The sequence below is a fragment of the Sorex araneus genome, chromosome 7 (assembly GCF_027595985.1).
Source record: "Sorex araneus isolate mSorAra2 chromosome 7, mSorAra2.pri, whole genome shotgun sequence".
In the NCBI taxonomy this organism is placed as follows: Eukaryota; Metazoa; Chordata; class Mammalia; order Eulipotyphla; family Soricidae; genus Sorex; species Sorex araneus.
The window spans coordinates 61,094,974-61,119,840 of record NC_073308.1 but is presented as its reverse complement, the minus strand read 5'-3'; the positions used below and the strand labels follow the sequence as shown (position 1 = coordinate 61,119,840).

The following is a 24,867-nucleotide window of genomic DNA, read 5'->3' as shown; positions in this document are numbered from 1 at the left end:
TTAGTGGAGATAAAATTCTTAAGCAGTTTTTGTCTGTAAAGCTTTGTCTCAGTATTTTGCTCTGAATTATAACATACTAGTAAAGAGTACTCTGACTGGATGCCATTTCATTCACAACCTGTTAGCTATAGCACATTATTCCCTTGTAGTATGTTGGCTTTTGTTTGAGAAATCTGCTGCTAAATGTTATGGGGTTCACTTACAGAGCTCCTGCAGCTCATAGAATTCTCCCTTTATCTTCAGTTTTTCTCATTTTAATTAGAATATATTGAGGTGTCGCTCCCTTTGGATTTATTTTGAGCCCATGGATCTGGACCTATTGAGCTGATCTGCAGATTAGCATAAATTCTTCTTTTCTTTTCTTTTTCTTTTTCTTTTTTTTTTTTTTTTGGCTTCTTAGGTCTCACCTGGTGATGCTCAGTCTCTGCACGTAGGAATTACTCCTGAAGGTGCTCAGGGGACCATATGGGGTGCTGAGGACTGAACCTGGGTTGGCAGCATGCAAGGAAAATACCCTAGCTGCTATACTATTCCTCTAGCCCCAGACTGTGTAAATTCTTGGCTATAAATCCTTGGCTATAAAAACTTCATACTCTCTCTTTCTGTTCCTTCTAGGACTCCAAAATTCAGATACTGCTTCTGTTGAAGCTGTTCTATGTCTCTGATGCTTTATTAAAATTCTGCCTTAAAATTTTGTTAAAATTCATTTTTTTAAAACTTTTTACCTTCTATTCTTCTTGGATGATTTCATATATCCTGTCCTTGAGCACACTGATTTATCTCATTAATATTTTTATTTTCTTGGTCCTGGTTCAATGCTCAGGTGTCTGCAGCAGAGCTCATGGGATAATGCAGTGCATAGATCCACCTCAGCCTCCTGCATGCAAAGCATGAACTCCAGCCCTTTGAACTGTCTCTCCTGCTCTCATTAACATTTTGAACAGTTTCTACATCTAGAAATAGCAAAGTGGATATTCATAATATATTACAGAGAATGAAATTATCCATGAAAGTGCTTTTTTAGTACTAGAAAATAATGGCTATAAGAATAAGCCATAAGAACAATATCCACCAGAAGACACACTGCTCAACGAAATCTACAAACACATCCTTAAGGAACTGCTGATAGCAAAAAGAAAACCTTCATATTACTTAGTTACATTTCTTTATTAAGGTACTTCACCAGAACATCAAATCTATTTCTCTGGTTTAAAATTATTCAGCTATGTTATAATCAAGAGATTGATAAAATATTGTAATTAGACTAACTTAGAGTTCTGTACTGATATTTACATATAGAGAGAAAACAAGTATGTGAAATTTTATGTCACTACAAATCATCTAACCTGATCTTCTAAGAAAAAAATACAACCAAATTCTCTATAAATGACAAGAATAAAGTCATTAGGGCAATTACATAGTTGATATATATCACACTTATTACTAACATTTAAGATTAGTATTATAGATTATTATTTAGAATTCAATAGAAAAGTAAACCATTCACAAGGTATAACTGTCAAATCCACCCTATAAAATGGCACTCTCAGAGAAATAAAATTATGTGGATGTCTTATGTTTTACGCGTGAGGAAACACAAATGGACAAAGAAAAGGCCAACAAATTTTTCAGCAGCTGGAAATGGTAAATTTAATTACTGAAGAGAAATCATGCAGAGAAGCTGGCTGCTGAACAAGATTTACAATGGATTCAGGAAGTCATTTAAAAAGTATCAAGAAATTTTTAGTATATAATTATAATCACAAACCAAAATTCAAAAAATATATGGCTACTGTAGATAATGCAAAAAACCACAGCATAAGAAACACAGTATACTGCTAGCCCAACATCAAAATATTTAGAAATATATTAAAATGTGATTATTCTGGTAGATTATTAATCAATATGGAATATGAAACAAAATGGCTGTATATTATTTATAATTTTATTGACTAAATCACTGTCAAGGCTAAAGGAATAGATTATGAATAATCCCTACTTAAAAATAATACTGGAGAATCTTATTCAATCCTTTCATAATGGATATCTCATAAGAATTTTACTTATTCTGAGTCTATACTGTTAGTACATGTGTACAGCATTTCCATTCATCCTGCCTACCAGGGTTCAATCCCCAGCATCTCATAAAGCACCCCCAAGTCTGCCAGGACTCACTCCTGAGCACTGAGCCAGGAATAAGCCCGAAGTATCACCAGGTGTGACCCAAAAACGAACAAAAAAGAATTTTTACTTAGTCTTAAGCTTGTGAATTCACTCTTAGAATATATATATGTATATATAGAGAATATATATGTATATATAGAGAGAGAAAGGAGATACACATATGTATGTATATATAACAGTATAGTGAATGTAAGTATGTGGCACTTTTTCATATCTCTCCTTCCCCACACTTAAAAGAATCTTGGTATTCTCAAAATTATACATCTGTAATTTTAAATAGTAGTACCTCCTATTTCATTCAGTTGAGCTTTTTGTATACTTCCTTGGGATGTGAATGACTCATTTTTATTTCTCTTTCAATATTATTATTGAAGTAACCCAATTTATAATTGCATTGATATTTATGCTTTTGGTGTACAAAACATTTTTTAACATAATTATGTTGCTTTTTAGTCCATATCTCAGTACTCAGGGGTCACTCCCAGCAGTGCTCAGAGAACCATGTGGGGCCAGAGACTAAGCCTGGGAATCAAGCATGCTAGACCACTGAGTTATCTTCCTAGTCTGAGAGCAGGGTGCAGGAACAGAATTATTGTCTTCTACGAATTAACACTATTTCTTAAATGCACGTAGCTAAGAATCAGGAATAATTTTCCAACAATTTTGAAATTCAAGCTTTAGATTCTTCTACAGAGCAAAATAGTCTCTTACTGCTTATAAGGTTTCTGGGGTGAATACAATTCTGCTTCTATCCTGTTTTCCCTCATTCTATCTGAGCTGCCAAAATAAGACAGAAAACCCAAGGACACTTATTTCTTCCTTCTATACCATTAAAGCTGCATAAGACCTCAGCAGCATAAAAACTGCTGGAGGACTGTCAAATCAGCATATCCAACTTAAATTTGTAGTGGGTAATAGATTCATATTATAAATATACAAAGGGGCTCATGGGTGGCAGGAGGGGGAGGGGGGAATCTTTCTTACAACACTGCCCTGTGGGATTCAGCACTATCATTTCTTCTGTGTAAATTTTACCCAGAGATATTTTATAAAAGGAATATAAATAGCACGGCTCTTTTTCTCAAACAGATGCTTAGAATATACAAGGCGCCTTGTTGTGTTCTTCTTGTTGTTGGCTTGTTCTTGGCTAAAATAGGTTCACCTAGTTTAACAATGATTATTATGATACATATTCCTATTATGGGCTTTTACTATTTTGTGGAATTATGCCAAGTACTTCAGCTCCCAATTTTTTCTCTAATTTGGGGGTCCACTCTCTGTGGTACATAGGGGCTACGCAGGGTTCAACAATTGCTTCCAGTAGTGCTCAGGGGACAATGCAGAGTCAGGAATAACCCCTGAGCATCGCTGGGTGTGGCCCAAAAAGCAAAAGATAAAAAATAAATAAATATTAAAAGTGTGTATGCTTTTAATTATAAAACTGAAAGTATTTCAATTATAGCCATGGTGTCATAAAATTAGAAAAATGTATGAAATTACAAGTTTTGAAAAAAACTATTGATAGGTATAAAGGACACTCAAAAAGAACTCATACTCAAAAAAAAAAAAAAAAAAGGTTGTCTCCATGGCTTGGAGGCTGGTCTCTCATTCTGGGCAACTCAGAGAAGGGAACACCAAGTAAAATGTGATTGGAGGTCATGTGGGGGAAAGATGATGCAGGCCCAATATAGGCTAGAGACTGAACACAATGGCCACTCAACACCTTTATTGCAAACCACAACACCTAATCAGAAAGAGAGAACAAAAGGGAATACCCTGCCATAGTGACAGTGTGGGGTGGGGGAGACGGGACTGGGGAGGGGGGAGAGGGATGTTGGGTTTACTTTTGGTAGAGAATGGGCACTGGTGAAGGGATGGGTTATCAAACTTTGTAAGGGAGAAACATGAGCACAAAAATGTATAAATCTGTAACTGTACCCTCACGTTGACTCACTAATAAAAATAAACTATTAAATTAAAAAAAAAAAGAACTCATACTCAAATCCTATTTGATTTCAATAAATTTGGTTCACTGACAGTAATACTCAGAAATTTATGTAAATATTTATGAGTATTCATGATCTTCTAATCTTTATTTATAAGAGAAAAGTATATAAAATTTAAATATATTAAGAATAAAGTGATAAAAATTATATTGGAGTTTTTGTTTAACTTGTTTATATTGCAGATCACTGCTTAACTGTTATGTATGCTTTTAATTTTTTTTTCGTAAATATTTTTCTTTATTGGGGAGTGTAGTTTAGGACACAACCAGTGGTACTCAGAGCTTACTCCTGGTTCTTCACTCAATGATCTTATCTGGTGGGGCTCAGAGGACCATATAGGATACGGGGGATCAAAGGATCAGCCACTTGCAAGGAAAATGCCCTACCTACAATATTATCAACCTAGTCCATGAATATTTTTCAAAAGTTGCTCATGGTAAGTCACTTTACTGTCAAATATTTTAGAAACAGCTTTAGGGTTCTCACTGATGAGTAGATACTTCTAGAGAGTAAACAAGTATATGCATTTTTAAACGACAATGGTGTGAGGATGTGACTGTGGTAGAAAGCAGCCCCCATATGTGAGACCCTGGGCTTCATCTCCAACACCAAGAAAGGTAAAAATAAATACTAACTGGGATTTTTACAATCTGTTCTAGGTCTCTAATTATTCCAAGTTAAAGATGAAATAAAAGTAATGGAGTCAAATAGTTGTTAAAGATATACAATGGAAAATCACTGTTTGTATTTTTATTTCTAAACATTCTACAACTATATATCATGTTTGCAACTAGAAACAATTATTTTAAATAAAAAGGAGCCAATGGCCATCCATCAGATAAAAATAACACTGGAAAAATAAGAGGGGTCATCACATTAAAATCTAAAAATTAGTTTTAGATTTTTAATATTTTTTAGGTTTCTAATATTTGTTAATATGCTGTATATTCTTTCAGAATTGTTAAGCATATGTTAAAATATAATATTTCAAGAGCACTCAGAGGATGTCAAAACAGAGACTATGCTGGGTCATTGTTCTGGGATCTGAGTTCAGCTTTTCAAACATCATTAATTTACTAGTTACATGTCCAAGGCTGAGTTACTAGTCCCAATCTATCCTTTCAGACAGTTGTTGTAGTGCTGAAATGAGAAATTTGTTTTAAATCATATAACATGATAAAAGAAAAGCAACATAGAAAAATGGTCAGAAACTTATGTTATATATCAGACTACTTGGTTCAATATTAATGGATGACTTAGAATTAATCACTTTATTGCTCTATGCTTCACCTTTCCTGGTATGTAAATCAGGGATTATGCTAACAAAATATACCTCATAACATAGGTAAATAAAAAGATTTATTTTAGGGGATGGGGAAATGGTACAGCAGATAAGTCATCTGTCTTGCATTCAGCCAATGTGGGGTTCAATACCCAGCACAGCACGTGGTTCCCCAAGCACTGCCAGGACTGATCCCTGAATCCAGAGTCATGAGTAAGCCCTAAACACTAGCAGGTGCGCCCCCAACATATATAGCACTGTCATTCCGTTGTTCATCGATTTGCTCGCGCAGGCACCAGTAATGTCGCCATTGGGAAACTTATTGTTACTGTTTTTGGCATATCGAATATGCCATGGGTAGCTTGCCAGGCTCTGCCATGCAGGTGGAATACTTGCGGTAGCTTGCCAGGCTCTCCGAGAGAGATGGAGGAATCGAACCCGGGTTGGCCGTGTGGAAGGCTATCGCTCCAGCCCCCCCAACACATATGTAAATATTTAAATATATACGCATACACACATATATACATATATATTTATATACAATTAAGGGTGAAGATATTGTACATAGGTTAAGGTACTCTCTTTGCACGGTCCCTAAGCACTGGAGGAGTGAGACCCAAGCACAGATAACCATGAGTAGTCCTTGAGTACCACTGGGTGTGGCCCAAAAGCAAAAATAAAAAGGCTTAAAAAGTGGTGACATCAAAGATTAATTGATGTACAGCTTTCTTCACTGGGATTCCTCAGAGTGGGGGCGGGTTGAATTTCCCTCCCAGTCCCAAGCAGAGCCCCGGCAGCCAAAAACCTCCGAAACCCAGCCACAGCCATGCTCAAGGCCACTCTCCACATGCTCAGGCAAGCCTCAGGCATGAAGGAAGCAGCCAAGGAACCCAGACATTCAAGCCTGGTCGGATAGGGACTGGGCGAACCTCTTATAGTCTAGCCCACTAATGCACCGTAAGCAGCACACACATGTTTGATTTTAACATACTTGCTTGTATTATCTGATATACAGTCTTTGGAGAACCTGGCAAGCTGCTGAGAGTATCCCGCCCATATGGTAGAGCTTGGCAAGTTCCCTGTGGCGTATTCGATATACCAAATACAGCAAGAATAACAGGTCTCATTCCCCTGACACTGAAAGAGCCTCCAATTGTTGGGAAAGAGGAGTAAGGAGAGGCTGCTAAAATCTCAGGGCTGGGACGAATGGAGATGTTACTGGTGCCCACTTGAGCAAATCAATGAACAATAAGGATGACAGTGATACAATGATGTACAGTTTAAAAAATTAGCAAAAATGTTTACTTTTTTGAAAAATATTTTATTGAAAAACTGTTCACTAATCTGTAAAATATTTCAATCACCTAAAAGAAAAACATGTAGCTTGTTATATTAAAAATTATTCAAGTGGTTTTGTGGCTTTTAGTTTTTTGAGGAAAAAAACTTTACTTTAAATCAGCTGCCCTGACCACCCCACGTGCAGTTCCATTAAAACAAACATACGAGTGAAACTCTATTAGATGAAATGAAAAGCAAGGGCCAACAAAAAAATCATTGAAAAATTTTACTAGAATTGATTTTTTTCCTCCATAGAGGCCTCCTCAGTGGTGTTTGGGGATCTTGGGGCCACCCTCAGAGAATATGAGCCCCCCAAGTAGGCCTGATGATTCGATGCTCTGGCCTGTCCGATGGTACTCAGACCAGCACTGCTGGGACCTCAGAGTCACAATGGCGATGTTCAAGGGCAATAGGTCTACACCTGAAGGGACTGTGAAGTGCCAAGAATCAAATTTGGGACACTGACCATGCAAGACATGTTTTAATAAATGTTTTGATAAATGTTTTAATAAACATTCTGCTTATGCAGCTGTAATAATAAACACTACAAGTTAAGATGTACATCTAATCAATGATGTCGTGACATTCATTGAACCTCTCCGTAAGTCAAAGGCAAAAGATGTCACGGATATACCTCTCCAATAATAATCATGCAAAGACTAAAGTGATGTGCACTTCATGTCTACAGAGTCTGCAACCCCTTGATAATAAGTGGAACAAGCCAGCTACTTTATAACCAAAAAGATCATGTTAAATACATGACAGCATCTCTTTTATAGCAAAAGTAAAGTTCAGATATATGATCAAAGACTATGCAGCATGAATCAGAGGTAGAATACACAAATATATAATCTGTCCTCCACATGCTAGGGCCGAGCCTCACCCACCAGTGAACCTCAGAAAACCCAGGTATGTGGCACTTTGTGGCTGAGAACTCTGGGTTCAACAGGACCAATGGCAACCAATCTTAGAGAGAAATTTTTTTCAAAGATATATATGTATATGTGTATTTATATATTTATATATATGTAAAAAAGCACACATGAATCAACCTTGAACAACATGTTAGTGATCTCTTATAAAAGGGCCCCTGGTGAAATACAACAATCTTCTTACTCTTTCCTCTAAGGATACTTTTTTGTAGCATTTTCAGCAGTTTTTCGTAACAAACAATACAAATCATATTATTTCAGTTCTGCCCTGGGGCAACGATTGGGGTTTGGAATGGAAATATTTGAAATATGGTAGTGGGAAGGTGTAATGGTGGTTGGACTGGTGTTCAAATACTAAATGTAATCAAATATTGTGAACTGCTTTATAAAATAAAAAGTTAAATTAAAAAAGGAATATAATCTGTCTAGAAAAATATGCTTCATCTTTTATAGTATTATTGAAGATTTAAGAGTAATATAGCTGAAAATATATTACATACAATGTTTCAATTATGATTCTGCAAGATAAATAAAGAATTTTTCTACAAAAGTAAAACAAGTAAATATAAAAACTGTCCTTTTAAGTCGGCTCACTAGTGGAAAAGTTGAACAAATATATTTTCTACACTAAAAAATTAAGTAACAGTAAAATGTGGAAATAGTTCTAGTTTTACAAATTTTATTTTATACTTTACCACACCATTATATAGTATTACAAACCTCATAGCCAATATGATAAAGATTTACAGGAGAAACTTCAGTAGATAAAGAATAAAATTAAATAGCTAAATATAAAGCTGCTAAATATGCCAAGATTCAATGCTATTCAGACATTGTACAGAAATCTAACAAATGTGAAACCAAATCCATAGATCAGAGATTAGCAACAAATTGCCTAGACCTAGATGCCAGTTATAATTCTGGCCTACACCTTCCTAATGATGTTCTTCGCTTATAAAATGAAATACCAATATTACTCAGAGGCTTATTGTAAAAATTAAACTAGCTAACAGCTATAAAGCATCCATAACAGTTAGGACACAAAATAAGGACTCGGGCATCATTACTAACAGTTGTCACCATCATCCCTCATCCAATAGAAATAACAGCAAATTCATATAGTATTTGGGTAAAATCCGTTAAATCTTCAAAAAAACACAGTGCTTTAGGACTATTTCCTCTCTTTTCAACTACATCTATATATTTTTCCTTATTCATTCTCCCTCATTTATCTTGGTATATTTATTACACATGAATAAAGCATTCACAACCCAAAGTTAACAAGATAGCTTCTCCAGGATCAATTAGAAAGGACACTGAAGAATAGGTGCCAATGAGGGTTGATAGGATAAAACTGCAATTAATTTTTATTTCTCCTTTTATTTCCATGAAAAACAACATTAAAAATTTTGAAAAAATTAATTTTAAAGCATAGTATTGTATCTTTTCATAGTATTTTCTAGCATTTATATTAGCTGTAACTTATAATTGCAACAGCACAAAATATTATTAAATACAGTGATAAATCTCTTTTTTCTACTAAAATAAATGGTTTTAGCTACTTCTAATGCTAGTAAATATCTTTACAATATTGTGTTTTCATATATATGTGTATATACAGTTTTATTAGCCTAAGAAATTTATCATATACTTTTTCTACATTTATTCATAACTTCCTGGCCTTTTTTCTTTCCTTTCTGGGTATTTGGGGCAAACTCAGTGGTGCTCAGGGCTTACTCCTGGCTCTGTGCTGAAGGATCATTCCTGATGGTGCTTAAGGGACATATGTGGTTCCAAAAATCAAACTTGGGTAGGCCATAGATGGCAAGCAACCGTACCTCCTGCTGTACTAGCATTCCAGACCTAATTCTTCAATTTTCAATGTGTTTATATAATTTATTTTGCAAGCATACACACACACAAACACACAAAATATATATTCTTGGGTCACAGTAGTGAACTCAAGACTTATCCTACAAAGGTCACTACTGGCCATGAGTAGGGGACCACATGCAATGCTGGGATTGAACCAGGAAGGGTTGACTGTACACAAGGTAAGTGTCCTAGCTGTTTACTAACTCTGGCACACATAGGCATATATTTTATTATTAAATTGCCACTGAATTCTGTGAAAAAAATTCTAAGTTGGTTACTCTTTCATTATCTTATGTTGACGAAATTTTAGTTCAAGCTTAGTACCTATGTTCTAGTGAAATATGTATTCCAAAACAGTATTTTTTCAATATCTTTTCATGTATTTGATACGCCGACAAGAGTAACAATGATGAGCCTCATTCCCCTGACCCTAAAAGAGACTCCAATGCAGCACCATTGGGAAGGAAGAGTAAAGATAGGCTGCTAAAATCTCAGGGCTAAGACAAATGGAGACGTTACTGGCATCTGCTAGAGCAAATCAATGAACAATGGGATGACAGTGATACAGTGATCTTTTCATGTCATAAAACATGCAAAAAGTTGAGATAGAGAAGGGACCGCCAAGAAAATGATGCTTGGAGGGCTCACTCAGGATGGGAGATGCATGCTGAAAGTAGACTATGGACTGAACATGATGGCCACTTAGTATACATATTGCAAACTATAACACCCAAAAGGAGAGAGAGTAAAAGGGAATGTACCTTCCACTGAGGCAAGAGGGATGGTGGGGGGGAGGGGGTGGTTGGCAGGAGGGATACTGGGAACATGGTGGTGGAGAATGGCCACTGGTGGATGGATGGGTACTCGATCACTGTATGACTGAAACGTAATCACAAAAGTCTGTAAGTCTGTAACTGCATCTCACGGCGATCCATTAAAAAAAAGAAAAAGGGGAAAAAAAAACATGCAAAAAGTAGACTGCAGAAGTTTTTATCTTTTTAAAATACCAGAGAAATTATCAGTAAAATCTGTATTATCTGTTTTTAATATGCTACAAAGAACCCAGACGGTGTTCTAAACTTTCTCTACAATTTTATCAAATGTTCATATGAAATTTCCACCATAGGTGCATTGTAGCAGTCACTGTCATCTTGTTGTTCATCCATTTGCTCAAGTGGGCACCATTGTGAGACTTGTTACTGTTTGTTGGCATATAGAATACGCCACGGGTAGCTTGCCAGGCTCTGCCGTACTGGCAAGATACTCTCGGTAGCCTGCTGCGCTCTCCGAGAGGGAAGGAGGAATCGAACGAGGTTGGCCATGTGGAAGGCAAATGCCCTACCTGCTGTGCTATCACTCCAGCCCTTAGGTGAATTTTGTAATTTATATGACACCTATAGCACCATTTAATTTTCCCGTTGATTTTTCATCTGCTAGCTCTGTTTAAGTATAAATACAGGAAAAGCAGTGATCCAGCAGTGATCCTTGGATGGGGTTAGACTTGGTGTCCCCTATGAGGATACAAGAGAAAACTGTGTTCTCTTTTATTTCCTCGAAACTCAAAGATTACTGTGCTCCACATCCAAAAGAACAAAAGCAAACGCTGTTGGAGAGGATGTGGGGAGAAAGGGACCCTTCTACACTGCTGGTGGGAATGCCGGCTAGTTCAGCCCTTTTGGAAAACAGTATGGACGATTCTCAGAAAACTAGAGGTTGAGCTCCCATTTGACCCAGCAATACCACTGCTGGGAATATATCCCAGAGAGGCAAAAAAGTACAATCGAAACAACATCTGCACATGTATGTTCATCGCAGCACTGTTTACAATAGCCAGAATCTGGAAAAAACCCGAATGCCCCAAAACGGATGACTGGTTGAGGAAACTTTGGTACATCTATACAATGGAATACTATGCAGCTGTTAGAAAAAAGGAAGTCAAGGATTTTGTAATTAAGTGGATGGGCATGAAAAGTTTCATGCTGAGTGAAATGAGTCAGAAAGAGAGAGACAGACATAGAAAGACTGCACTCATCTATGGTATATAGAATATCAGAGTGGGAGACTAATACCCAAGAACTGTAGAAATAAGTACCAGGAGGTTGACCCCATGGCTTCGCGGCTGGCCTCACGTTCCAGGGAAAGGGCAACTCAGAGAAGCGATCACCAACTACATTGTAGTTGAAGGCCATGTGGGGGAAGGGAGTTGCGGGCTGAATGAGGGCTAGAGACTGAGCACAGCGGCCACTCAGCACCTTTATTGCAAACCACAAGAGCTAATTAGAGAGAGAGAACAGAAGGGAATGCCCTGCCACAGTGGCAGGGTGGGGTGGGGGGGGAGATGGGATTGGGGAGGGTGGGAGGGACGCCGGGTTTACGGGTGGTGGAGAATGGGCACTGGTGAAGGGATGGGTTCCCGAACTTTGTATGAGGGAAGTATAAGCACAAAAGTGTATAAATCTGTAACTGTACCCTCACGGTGATTCTCTAATTAAAAATAAATAAATTATAAAAAAAAAAAAAAGATTACTGTGCTCCCCAATCTTCAAGGAAAAGGAACTTCAAGCCTCTGTGCAGCTTTTCTCTAGAAAATCCCTATGATAGAGATGTGGCGATCACATCTCTATCATAGGGATTTTCATTCTGGGTAACTAACACTGCTATGAGTAGCATGGGCTAAAACCCATCACTGATCAATCTACTTTAATAGAAAACTTTCAGAGGTGAGACCCAGTTCACGTGGCTTAGATCAGGTCAGCCAAATACTGAAGCTGCTGTAGATGATGTTGAAGGGAGTTGTGGACAGAGAATTACAGACACTGGCACCATCTTCCTAAAACCCTTTTGATTCTTTTGCAAATGATGTTTTCCATTTTTGGAACTTATATATCTGCTTAGACATACTTACATTTTATTTATGCAGTTTCCCATGATTTCAATTAAAAAAGCAATAGCAGTTTCCTCATACCAACCATGTGATGCTTACCTCAAATTCCGCATGTCTGTGAATATCTTCTGCTCTCTGCCTGCTCAGGATAAAATCAGCTTCATTTGCTACTCTTACCAGATGCTCCTTCATTGTTTGGCTAAGCAACCTATGAAAATATAAATAGCAAATAGATTTCTCTATATATTCATATATAGATGTACATATATATGCATGTCTACATACATAAGTTGGATATTCACTTCTCAAAGAAACACTGTTTTGTTATCAGGGTTAGAAAACAGTGTTTTCCCAAAAGGAAAGAGAGAACAAGAGGGAATGCCCTGCCACAGAGGCGGGATGGGGAGGGGGACTGGAGGTGGAAGGAGGGATACTGGGATCATTGGTAGTAGAAAATGGACACTGGTGGAGGGATGGGTATTCGATCATTGTATGACTAAAATACAAGCACAAAAGTTTATAAGTATGTAACTGTACTTCACAGTGATTCACTGATTAAAAAAGAAAGTTTTTCTCCTTTTCTGACATCAAGCCCAATATAGTACAATTACTCCACACTATATAACTGAAGAATAATTAGCAAGTAACACATTAGCTTTTATCAAACTAACAAAAAACAAAAACTGCCAGATTAAATTTGTGTTTTAATCTTTGTAGTGATAGTTTCCAAAGCCGCCAGGATCTAAAACGCTGAAATCTTAGAGAAGAGAACACACAGAAGACATCCAGCACCAGCATCTGCCGCTCCGGTGCAACAGTGAAGCTAAACAGACCCCGCTGCTACTGGTCATGCAGATCTAGGGAGTCAAAGTGAAATTTAGAACATGTCAAGGCTAGAGGGTCCTGGTACACTAAGCCTTAAGGAAGGAACCCGTGTATGCACTGGTAAACAGGAAATAGATCAGGTCACAAAAACTCTATTTAGATAATGGACAGCAAAAAAAACTAATGAAAATTTAAGATTACAAAGTTGGGAGAAAATAAGCCAAAAATAATAATGGAAGGCCATGGGGGAAATGCCAGATTTTTCAAAAAAATCTCAAAAGGACGCGTGCCAGGAGCGGCAAACTGGAAATAGGGCTATTCTCACAATGATTTAAAAAAAAAAAAAAGTCACGTGAAATAAACTCAGTCCAAAATGAAATTCTTGGTAATAAAAAGAAAAGTCCATACTGGCGACTATACTATCATCTGTCATCATCACTGTCATGACTGCCATCCTGTTATTCATCGATTTGCTCAAGCAGGCACCAGTAACATCTCCATTGTGAGACTTGTTGTGACTGTTTTTGGCATATCAAATAGGCTGCAGGTAGCTTGCCAGGCTCTGCCATACAGGCGAGATACTCTTGGTAGCTTGCCGGGCTCTCCGAGAGGGAGGTAAGAATCGAACCTGGTCGGCCACGTGCAAGGCAAACGACCTTACCCGCTGTGTTATCGCTCCAGCCCCGATTAGCAGGTAAGGGCATTTGCCCTGCACGCAGCCGATATGGTCCCCTGAGCACTGCCAGGGGTAATTCCTGAGTACAGAGCCATAAGTGACCCCTGTGCATCACTGGGTGTGACCTAGAAATAAATATATACATACATATATATACATATATATATAATCTACAAATTTAAATTAACACCCCCAAATTTAAAGTACAACTTCCAAACTAGGGACTAGAATATCAAACCATGACAAACATGTGGACTTTGACAACAAACCTGAGGGAGCAGGGGAAAGGAAACTCAGAAGTGACACAGTTCAATGACAGGACTTACGCACTCTGTCGGGGGTGAAGATGCAATCTCTTTCTATATCAAAGCCATAAATATTAACACTATCCAAACCATATTACCTAGTTTTTACCACATTACACATTTAAATTACCACATTACAATAATTAATATAATTTCTAATTATTAAATATGATTTAACTGATTTAGTAATCAATGAAACAAATTAGAAGTTAATGTATGGTATAGATTTATTTCTGAACATTGATATAGAAGTACGTATAGTTCTGGATGATACATTTTATAAAGAGCTGCAGTAGATACTGAAAACTGAAAAAACTATTTCTAAGTTCTTGAAAAAAATTCCTTTCTTAAGTGGGAAAGATAGTATCAGGTAAAAAACATGTCTGACGTGTGACCTACTCATTTTTGATGCCTGGCACCATATATGGTCCTCTGGGCCATCAGGAGTGATCCATAAGCACAGAACCAGGAGCAAGCCCTCAGCACCACTGAATGTGGCCCAAAAATGAAAAAGAGAAGGAAAGAAAAGGAAATCCTTTCTAAACTTCTACCATTTCCCTTACCTTTATTAAAATAATATGCACAACCTAGATCTGTCAGACCTCTTCATTATCACCAAATTAACACCCAGACTACTGCAATGTCTTATGTATGTTTTTGGGGTAACACTGTTAGAAATTTTTTGAATGCTATTAAACAGTACACATTCATACCTCAAATAAAACAACTAATTAATAACTTCCTGTGATAGAGAAAGCAAGAGCTTTCATGAGTGAATACATAAAATACTGGTTTGTGTATCTTAGTTTCTCTCTTGAGAGCCAAAACCACACCGTGAATTTACCATCAAAATATTGCCTCACAGCACTCAAACATTAACTGAATTGATTAGTCGATGACACAGCATCCTCTCAGTCCCCAAACAAGCAACCTCAAAGTTATTCTAGTCTCTTTCCCCTTCTCGACCACCTTCCTCTAAGCCTATAATCAATCTGTAACTACTGTCAATATCTCCTCTGTGATATTTCTAGATTCAATTTGTGTACTCTATTTCATAGCCAATGTTCAAAAAATCAAATCTTAATCATTCTATCCAGGTTATAACTACATCTTCTGAGTACTTGCTTTGATCCTTTAACAATCATATCCACAATCAGCAATGTCATTCTCATTAGTATCTATTCCACACCTGTTCTGTTTTAAAAACTAGATAAAAGGACTGGAGATGAGTGTTTCGTATGAAAACACTGAGGTTGCTTCCAGCTTTAACTGTTCATATAAGAGTTTGAGTGAACACATGTTACGGTAATATCCAATTAATGCAGATTTTATCTACTTTTCAACTCAATCAGGACAAATATTGTGAGAGGGCCATTTGACAAGACGATTAGAGACTCCACTAATAGCAAGAAAATAGGGACCAAAATCCTACAAATTCAAGAAACTGAATTATGTGTTGAACCAGGTGAGCTTAGAAGAGGACTCTGTGCTCTGGGAAAAACAGATTGGTCAATAATTTTGACCAATCAGGTTTAAGTCAAGGGTCCAATGGTGCTGAACCCAGATACAACACTAAGACAGTAAAGAATAGCTATAAGATGCAAGCCTGCTCAATAGATTAGCTATACAAGTTCAGGGTCACAGTGATAGTATACTAGGTAAAGCATTTGCCTTGCATGCGTTAACCCAGGTTCAATCCCCATACCATATATACTCCCTTAGCCCTGACATAAGTGATCCTTGAGCACAGAGCCGGGAGTAAACCCTGATCACTGCCAAGTGTGGCCGCCCTTCCCCCATCCCACAGCAAAGTAATACACGTCCAATTGCAATACAGGAATACAAGACTTAGTGTAGCCCACTAAAATCAAAGATCACTATCAGCTACTCAAGATGACAAAAGCACCTATGAGAAACTGAAGAAGATGAGTTTTAATAATGAGCAAAAGCAACACAAAGAGGAAAGGCCACTCCAGATAACAGTATAAACATACACTTTGATGAGAGCCAAAAGACTTCTTCCTGCTGCATTAATATATAAGATGGAAAAACAGGAAGGGAGGGAGGGAAGGGGGGAGGAGGGTAGGAATACAGGATGAATATTCTGTGGGGGCTCTATTCTTTTTGGGAATGTCAAGCCTAGAAATGCTTAGAGCTTATTCCTGGCTCAACACTCAGGGTCGACACTTATCAAGGCTCGGGGGACCATTTGGGGTGCCAGAGACTAAATCCAGGACTGCTATATGCAAGGCACTGCCCACTGTACTATCTCTCTGGGCCCCAAAGCAATATACGTTATTTTAAAATTCAAAACACTGAAAATAACAATGGAAAGTTCCAATGGTCTTCTGTTAATTTTCCAAATTAGGTCATCACAATTAACATTTTACTAAAGTTACACTGAAATAGTTGGTAACTTGGACCAAAGACAGTAGAGTGGATAGGGCATTTGCCTTGCATGCAGTCAACCCAGGTACAATTCCTGGCATCCCATATATTCCTATAAACACCACCAGAACTGATCCCTTAGCACAAAGCTAGGAGTAAGCCCTGAACACAGCAACACACGGCTCCCCAAACTGGTATTTTCATACACATGGATATGTAAAGAATATTGTGTATATGTATTTATGGGCTGATGTGTAAAAACAAAAATTTTTTTTCTTTTTGCTTCTGAGGAATACCCACAGATTCTCAGGGCTTTTTCCTGGCTTTGGGCTCAGGGATGACTTTTGGCAGTGCTTGGTGGACCATAATAAATGCAAGGGAGAGAAGCAGGTCAGCGGTGTGCCCAGCAAGTGTCTTAGCCTCTATACTACTTCACTAGCCCCTATAAAAGTATTTTTAATGCAGAAGGAGATATACCTTATATAACAGTTTATGTTACTGAACAGTATTATACAGAATATTTCTAAAGATAAAATGTATACTCTATCAAACCAGTACCTTATAAATAAATCATTCTTCACTCTAGAATGTTAACCTAATTGCTACCTACCCAGTTAGTGAAGCTAGAAATATCAATTATATTAGATTCCGTTTTCTTCATCATACTTCATACACAGTAGACTAGTGTTCATTCTAACTCCGCAATAACTCCCAAGCTCTTTCTCTCTGTAACATTTTCTAATTATCCCCCTTGGCCACTCAACATGGTGACGTCAATTATTATATCAGCCTCCAATAAAACATCTTTTCAGGGCACAAGCCATGCATGCAGCTGACCCCAATTTTATATCGACCATCATATATGCCCCCCCATTTCCAAGTATTGCGAAAAGTAACTTCTTTGCACAGAGCCAGGATTAGCCCCTGAATACCACTGGAATGGACAAAACAAAACAGTATTTCTATTAGTCTTATCATTCTGGCCAATATTTCATTAGCACTATTGCATCTTTGTTGCTCCTGTATACTATTAGTACCATTTATTCAAACACTATATCCTGTATTTTCATTCTTTTTTACATGTTATAATTCTCTCACCCACAAATGCCCTCAATTCTTACTATTATCCTTGTTGCTCTATTAAAAATATGCTAAGGAAAAACTCAAAACCTTACTGTATAGAATCTTTCCTAAATCGTAATCCCTTCCTAAAACCTAAATCTGTTTTCTTTCATAGAACTAGCATCCTATACCAAGATGCACGTATCCTTTGTATGGTACATACTGCAGGGTATCAGTCTGTACAAGATCAACTCAATCATGTGTTTAAGAATCTGCCTTCCATTATACATTGCATCAGCCATGTATAATTTTTAGTTATATACCAAGAGTATATAGAACAATGTCTGACATTGCTGAGGGCTCATCGGTGCTTAGAAGGAAAACAAATGAAATATTCCCTATAAGGGCACTTCTACCAATGGTGAAAAATACAAAATGCAGGAAATCTTTCAGAGGGACTTTAACAATTAATGTTGCAGTTAGAAATACATGCAAAAGGCAAAATAACATTTTACAGGTTCCTAGAGGATCTTGGAACATTTTCTTCTTAAATAAGATTACAAGACTGCATATATCAGGTATTCCTTCTATACTATGTAAGTGTTTCTTCAGAATGCATTTCGCTATTGTCAGTTCTACACTATCCACCTCTAGAATATTTAATGCCCCAGACCTCGGGTCTGTACCCTTTCTTCTATCTGTATTGTTTACTATGAATTTTAAGCCTTGGTAAGATGCTGACAATATCTAAGTTTGCATATTTAACTACTACAAATCAACATATATACAGCCAACTGTCAACTGAAATCGACACTAGATACTCCATGAACATCCCAAATTTAATGAATCCCAAAACTGAAGTCAATTTTACTTATCCACTCTCAATAATATCTCTTTTCTTATCCCTATCTTCCTTATTCCTACTTTATATAAGAGTATCTATGTCTACTGAATATATCTAACAAGGGGTTAATAGGAACACACACACACACACACACACACACACACACACACACAAATCAGAGATCTCAAAACTGGAAAAACCCTGAAGTAATCTTTTACACAACTTCAAATCCATTTTGTGAAAACAAATTGCATAGCTTGAGTGCTTAATATGTCACATAACACCCCATTACAGTTCTGCCGGAAAGTCCAGCCCCACCCACCCCTCACAGCCTCTGGCATACAAAAGGCACAACTTCACAAATTTAGGTTATGTCTCAAGAATTATTGAGCCAAAGAATCTTCCCAGTTCTATAGCTTTTAGACTATCACAAAAAATTCACAGTCCAGTAAGAGTACAGCAATGCTACCTCTGTAGTATTTCAGTAATGCTTTACTGATTTCTCTGATTCAATTCTTTTTTTTCCAATCCCACCTATCTTCAGCCTGTTTCAATTATTAACCACTGACCATACGAACTCATTCTTCTAAGCACATAAGTCAGAGGGAAGAACAGAAAGACGAGTTTTCCCTTACAACATGTATCACTTGTATCACTTGTATCACCTGTCATGATGTTGCTCATCGATTTGCTCGAGCGGGCACCAGTAACGTCTCCATTCGTCCCTGTGCTGGTGTAGCCCAATGGCGTCTGCCTCAACTGTTCGTTCGGGGTCTTAAGGAAAAAGTCTGACCATCTCATAAGTGGGCAGCACGCAGTCTTTTGACGTCCCGTGGAATCCAGTCGGTAATAGCTCTAATCAAGTGGTCATCTCCAAATCGCATTATGTGTCCGGCCCAACTGATTTTTGATGCCTTGGCAAACAAGACAGTGTCCCTGATTCTTGATCGTAGACGGAGGTTGGAACTCCAGATTCCTTCTCACATTTGAGTGAAATGTGAGCATAGCTCACAAAGCATTCCAAGCATAGCTCTTTCGATTCCTCTTTGGGAGACCTGAATAGCGTTCTCATCCTGTTTTCATAGGGACCAGGTCTCTGAGGCATATGTTAGTGCAGGAAGAATGATGGAGTCAAAAAGATGTGCCTAGAGCTGGAGGTTTTTCATCCCCTTAACAACTTGTTTGACGCTTTTGAAGGCATTCTATGCCGCTCTCTTCCTCCTGCACAGCTCAGGTGCCAGGTCATTTGTCATGCTAAATTCTTGACCTAGGTACACATAACTGCTGTATTCAGAGTTGTTCATTCCATTGAGAGCAAACGGAACATCAAGAACTAGTCTGTTTCTCATGACCATTGTCTTGAACAAGACATTGAACAAGGGTCTCTTGCCCACACGCCTGGCTGTCTTCCTTGGGGCCCCTCGGAGGGGATGGGCTCCAGCTTCACTCCCCACCCCGAGCAGAGCTCCTGGCGGCTGAAGACCACCAGAACCTAGCCACAGCCATGCTCGAGGTCCCTCTCCACACATTCAGACAAGCCTCATGCATGAAGGTACCGGCAGAGGAACCGAGGTATGTGTAATCCCATCAAGGCCCACATCCAGAGACTTAAAAGCTCCCAGAAGCAATATCTTATAACTTACTTCTCCCTCTGGGAGAAACTAGCAAGCTACTAAGAGTTTCCTGCCCACATGGGACAGCCTCGCAAGCTTCCCATGGTGTATCTGTATGCCAAATCCAGTAACCAGCTGGATCTCATTCCCCTGACCCTGAAAGAGCCTCCAATGTGGCATCCTTGGGAAGGCCGAGTAGAGAGAGGTTTCTAAAATTAAGGGACAGGACAAATGGAGAGGTTAATGAGACCACTCAAGCAATTCAATGATCAACAGGATTTCATGATTGTCTTTGTGAGACTCAGCTGTAGTTTGAACTTTCCATACTCACGGTGGAAATCCGCCAGCATTCGTGCCATTTGGCTAATGTTTGGTGTTATTAGAAAGATGTCATCAGCAAAGCGGAGGTAGTGTAGTTGCTGACCATCTATCTTCACACCCATTCCTTTCCATTCCAGTCATCACATGACATTCTCAAGGGTGGCATTGAAGAGTTTCAGTGAAATGGTATTGCCCTGCCAAACCCCTCTCTCTACAGCGATGATCACTTCCTTGAAAATGATGAGATCCTGGTGGTGAATCCGTAATACAGCTCATGAAGGATCCTGATGTACTGAGTTTGAACACCCTGTTTGGCTAGGATTTCAATGACTGCATCAGTCTCAACAGAATCAAAAGCCTTCTTTAACTCAACAAATGTTAGACAGAGCAGCATCTTGAACTCTCGCAAAACCCCCATGAGCTTGGTCACTGTGGGGATATGGTCAATCGTGCTGAATCCTTTTCGGAACCCGGCTTGCTCGCATGGTTGTCCTTCGTCTGGTGTTCTACCAATCCTACTCAGGATGACTCGAGTGAATAACTTCTTGACCACAGACAATAGGCAGATCAGGCGATAGTTGCCAATGTCATGAATGTCTTCCTTCTTGTACAACAGGACGGTCCTGCTGGTTTTCCATTGAGACAGAACGTTGCATTCAGACAGGTAGCATGTTAAGAGCTGAGCCAGTGTACTGATAAGTACTGGTGGCAGATTCTTCAGGTGTTCGGGTCTGACCTTGTCTGGACCAGGTGCTGTACGCATCTTTACCGATGAAATGGTGTGTCGATTTTGGAAAGGAGAATGCTGGAAACAAAATATCTATCGTACGGAATTTGGTATGTAGGCAGATGGACATGGCTATCGACGAGATCCAAGAAAAAGTCGTGGATAACCTTTTCCATTGCCCTTCTGGAAAATGTGATAGATCCATCAGGACACCGGAGGGCAGTCATCTTGGTCTTATAGTTGGCAAAGGACAGGTGGTGCGAATACTTTTGCCAGCTTCTACTGCATCAGCCAACACAGCTGCTCTTCTCTCTTTGAGGTCTTCCTTTATAACTTCTCTGCACAGTTGTGTGAGTTTGAACATTACCTTATGATTGCCTGAGGCTCGCACCAAACCACATTAGCAAATGAGCTCCAGAGTTTCCAAAGACAGGCATCTGTTTGCGGCTTTCTCTCTCTCTCGGCGTTCCTTGCACAATCATAGAGGTGCTGAACCAGTCGATCATATTCCTCGTCGATGTTGTCAACAACAGCATCTTCCCATATTGCTGCAATAGTGCCAAAGAGCTCCCACTTGGTGGTCATTCTGGGAGTTCTCTTCTTAAATTTTGCAGCCCTTTCTCTCCACTCCAAGAAGCAGAATTTCACATGAAGGAGATGGTGGTTTTATCCCGTTTCGAATTTTGGGACAACAGTGACATCAGTCAGGCAAAACCATCGATTGAATATGATGTGGTCAATTTCGTTGTGGAACTGTCCACTGGGAGATTCCCATGTCCAACGTTTAGATTTGGCCTTCTGGAACTGTGTGTTACCATGGATGGTCTTGGTCAACATGATAAACTCAGACAGTCTCTCACCCTATTCATTTCATTCTAGGCTGTGGGTCCCGAAGTGGCGTTCTTCAGGTGACCGTCTCAGTCCTATCTTGGCATTGAAATCACCGACAATGACCTTGTAGAAGGTGTGTCTTCTTTTATAGAACTTCTCCAGCTCCACGTAGAACTTCTCAGTTTCTTCCTCGTTGTAGTTGGAGGTTGGTGCATAGACAACAACTATAGACAGACAGCAATGAGCCACATCTATTTAAACATAAGCGTCTGATTTGAGTTGTTAGGCATTCAATCAATGCTCATGGCCAAGTTCGCGTTGACCAACACCGATGCCTCTACTGTTGCATGATCCAAGGAACAGTTCTTCTCCAGTGTCGAAAACAGTGTGATGTGATCGATGCTTTCTTATCTCAGTCAATCCAATGCCATCATACTTGATCTTCTGTGCTTGCACCATCAGGTCCTCGATGGATGCTTCCAATGCCAGTGTACATGCATTAAAAGTCATTTAAAACGACTGCAGGCAGTCATTTTAGTTCTTCATTTTGGCAGCCTAGTTCAGCCCTGAGATGTTAGCAGCCTTTACTTGCTCATCTTTCTCAACACTGCCATATTGGGGGCTCTTCCAGGGTCAGGGGAATGAGACCCGTTTTTGATACATCGAATACGCTACAGGTAGCTTGCCAAGCTCTGCCATGCAGGTGGCATGTTGTAACAATCTGCATGCTGACAAACACCAAATGAGTTAACTATACGGTGAAGGACAGAAATTTTTAGGGGTGTAACACAATATAGTATAGACATATGTGGATTTTTAATGATCTACACCTGAAACTTTATTACATAGTGTTATAACGCAGCATTATCTCGTTTTTAAAAAAAAAAAGTTTTATTTATTTATTTATTTTTATAATTTATTTATTTTTAATTAGAGAATCACCGTGAGGGTACAGTTACAGATTTATACACTTTTGTGCTTATAATTACCTCATACAAAGTTCGGGAACCCATCCCTTCACCAGTGCCCATTCTCCACCACCCGTAAACCCGGCGTCCCTCCCACCCTCCCCACTCCCATCTCCCCCCCACCCCACCCTGCCACTGTGGCAGGGCATTCCCTTCTGTTCTCTCTCTCTAATTAGCTGTTGTGGTTTGCAATAAAGGTGTTGAGTGGCCGCTGTGCTCAGTCTCTAGCCCTCATTCAGCCCGCAACTCCCTTCCCCCACATGGCCTTCAACTACAATGTAGTTGGTGATCACTTCTCTGAGTTGCCCTTTCCCCGGAACGTGAGGCCAGCCGCGAAGCCATGGGGTCAACCTCCTGGTACTTATTTCTACAGTTCTTGGGTATTAGTCTCCCACTCTGATATTCTATATACCATAGATGAGTGCAGTCTTTCTATGTCTGTCTCTCTCTTTCTGACTCATTTCACTCAGCATGAAACTTTTCATGCCCATCCACTTAACTACAAAATTCTTGACTTCCTAAAAAAAAAAAAGTTTTAGAGGGGCTGGAGTGATAGCACAGCAGGTAGGGCATTTGCCTTGCATGCAGCCGACCCAAGTTCAATTCCCAGCATCCCATATGGTTCCCTGAGCCTGAGCACCACCAGGAGTAATTCCTGAGTGCAAAGCCAGGAGTAACCCCTGAGCATCACCAGGTATGACCCAAAAAGCAAAAAAAAAAAAAAAAAAGAAATATTTAGAAGTAGGAATTTGCAGAATAAATCTAAAATGGTAGAAGGAACGTAGGTCTGAACGTATGTGAGTGTGGGGGGCGGGGGGCAGTTATTGTGGCCACCCCAGCAAGCAATACAACCAGGCACAAGCACCATGACTACAGAGTGTGGTAGTGGCAAGCACATGCGAGCCCCTGACTGAAAAGAAGAGCACTGCAGCTGAGTGTGCAAGCACAGCTGCCTGACCTGTGAACACCAAGAGCACAACTCAAACAACTGAGCACCACAGTCTGACGTGTGCATAGGTATGACATATGTGCCGTCACAATAGCAACATCCGTTATGGAGGGGAAACGGAAGCACACCCATAATTATACATGTAGGTTATATTTAAGAAGGAAAGCAACTCTGACGTGTATTATAACATATGAGAGACATTAAGACATTGAAGACATTATATGAAGAGAAAATCGCCAAGATGCAAAGGAAAAGTATGATATGATTCGACTAACAGATATAGTCAAATTCACAGAAATTATAAATGAGGGCCTGTGGATGGACCTCCGTGGTAAAGCAGTTACCTTGCATGTGTGAGGCCCTGGGTTTGATTCCCACTGCACAAATCCCCACAAAAAATATATATATATATATATCAGCAGAAATTACAATTAAGATTTCAGAGTTTGGGGAAGCAGCTGAATAGAGGAAGCAGTAGGGATTTAGAGGCAGTCACAATATTACAAACAAAATATGCTCTATAGAGGAGTGGTAGTGATTAATGTCACTACAGAAAATTACAGTGGCAAATTTTGTGTTACACACACATATTTTACCACAGTAAATAAGTCAATTTTTTTCAAAATAAACACTTCAGTTAAATAAGTCAAAAAATAAAACACGACAACTAAAACCCATCATTCCATTTTTCTGCTTACAATTCTGCATAAGTTTTCTTAATAAGATTAAATCCAAATCTCTTACCCATACCTTGCAGTGCTTTAGTTGAGCTGAAAACTAAACATTTCTGAAAGACATCTCTGAATATTATGCTCTCTCTTGCATTTTTGTTCCAATCATTCTGGCCTTTTACAGGG

At 38.9% G+C, this 24,867-nt stretch overlaps 1 protein-coding gene across 4 annotated transcripts in view; it reads right to left on the bottom strand.

Annotated features, from left to right (window-relative positions):
- Positions 1 to 24,867, bottom strand: part of LRBA (LPS responsive beige-like anchor protein) — a 560,234-nt gene that overhangs the window by 349,362 nt on the left and 186,005 nt on the right. For all 4 annotated transcript variants that reach the window (XM_055144432.1, XM_055144433.1, XM_055144431.1 and 1 more), the window contains one exon: positions 12,601 to 12,709. In XM_055144432.1, coding sequence (XP_055000407.1) covers positions 12,601 to 12,709 — 109 coding nt within the window. The remainder of the gene's footprint in view (positions 1 to 12,600; positions 12,710 to 24,867) is intronic.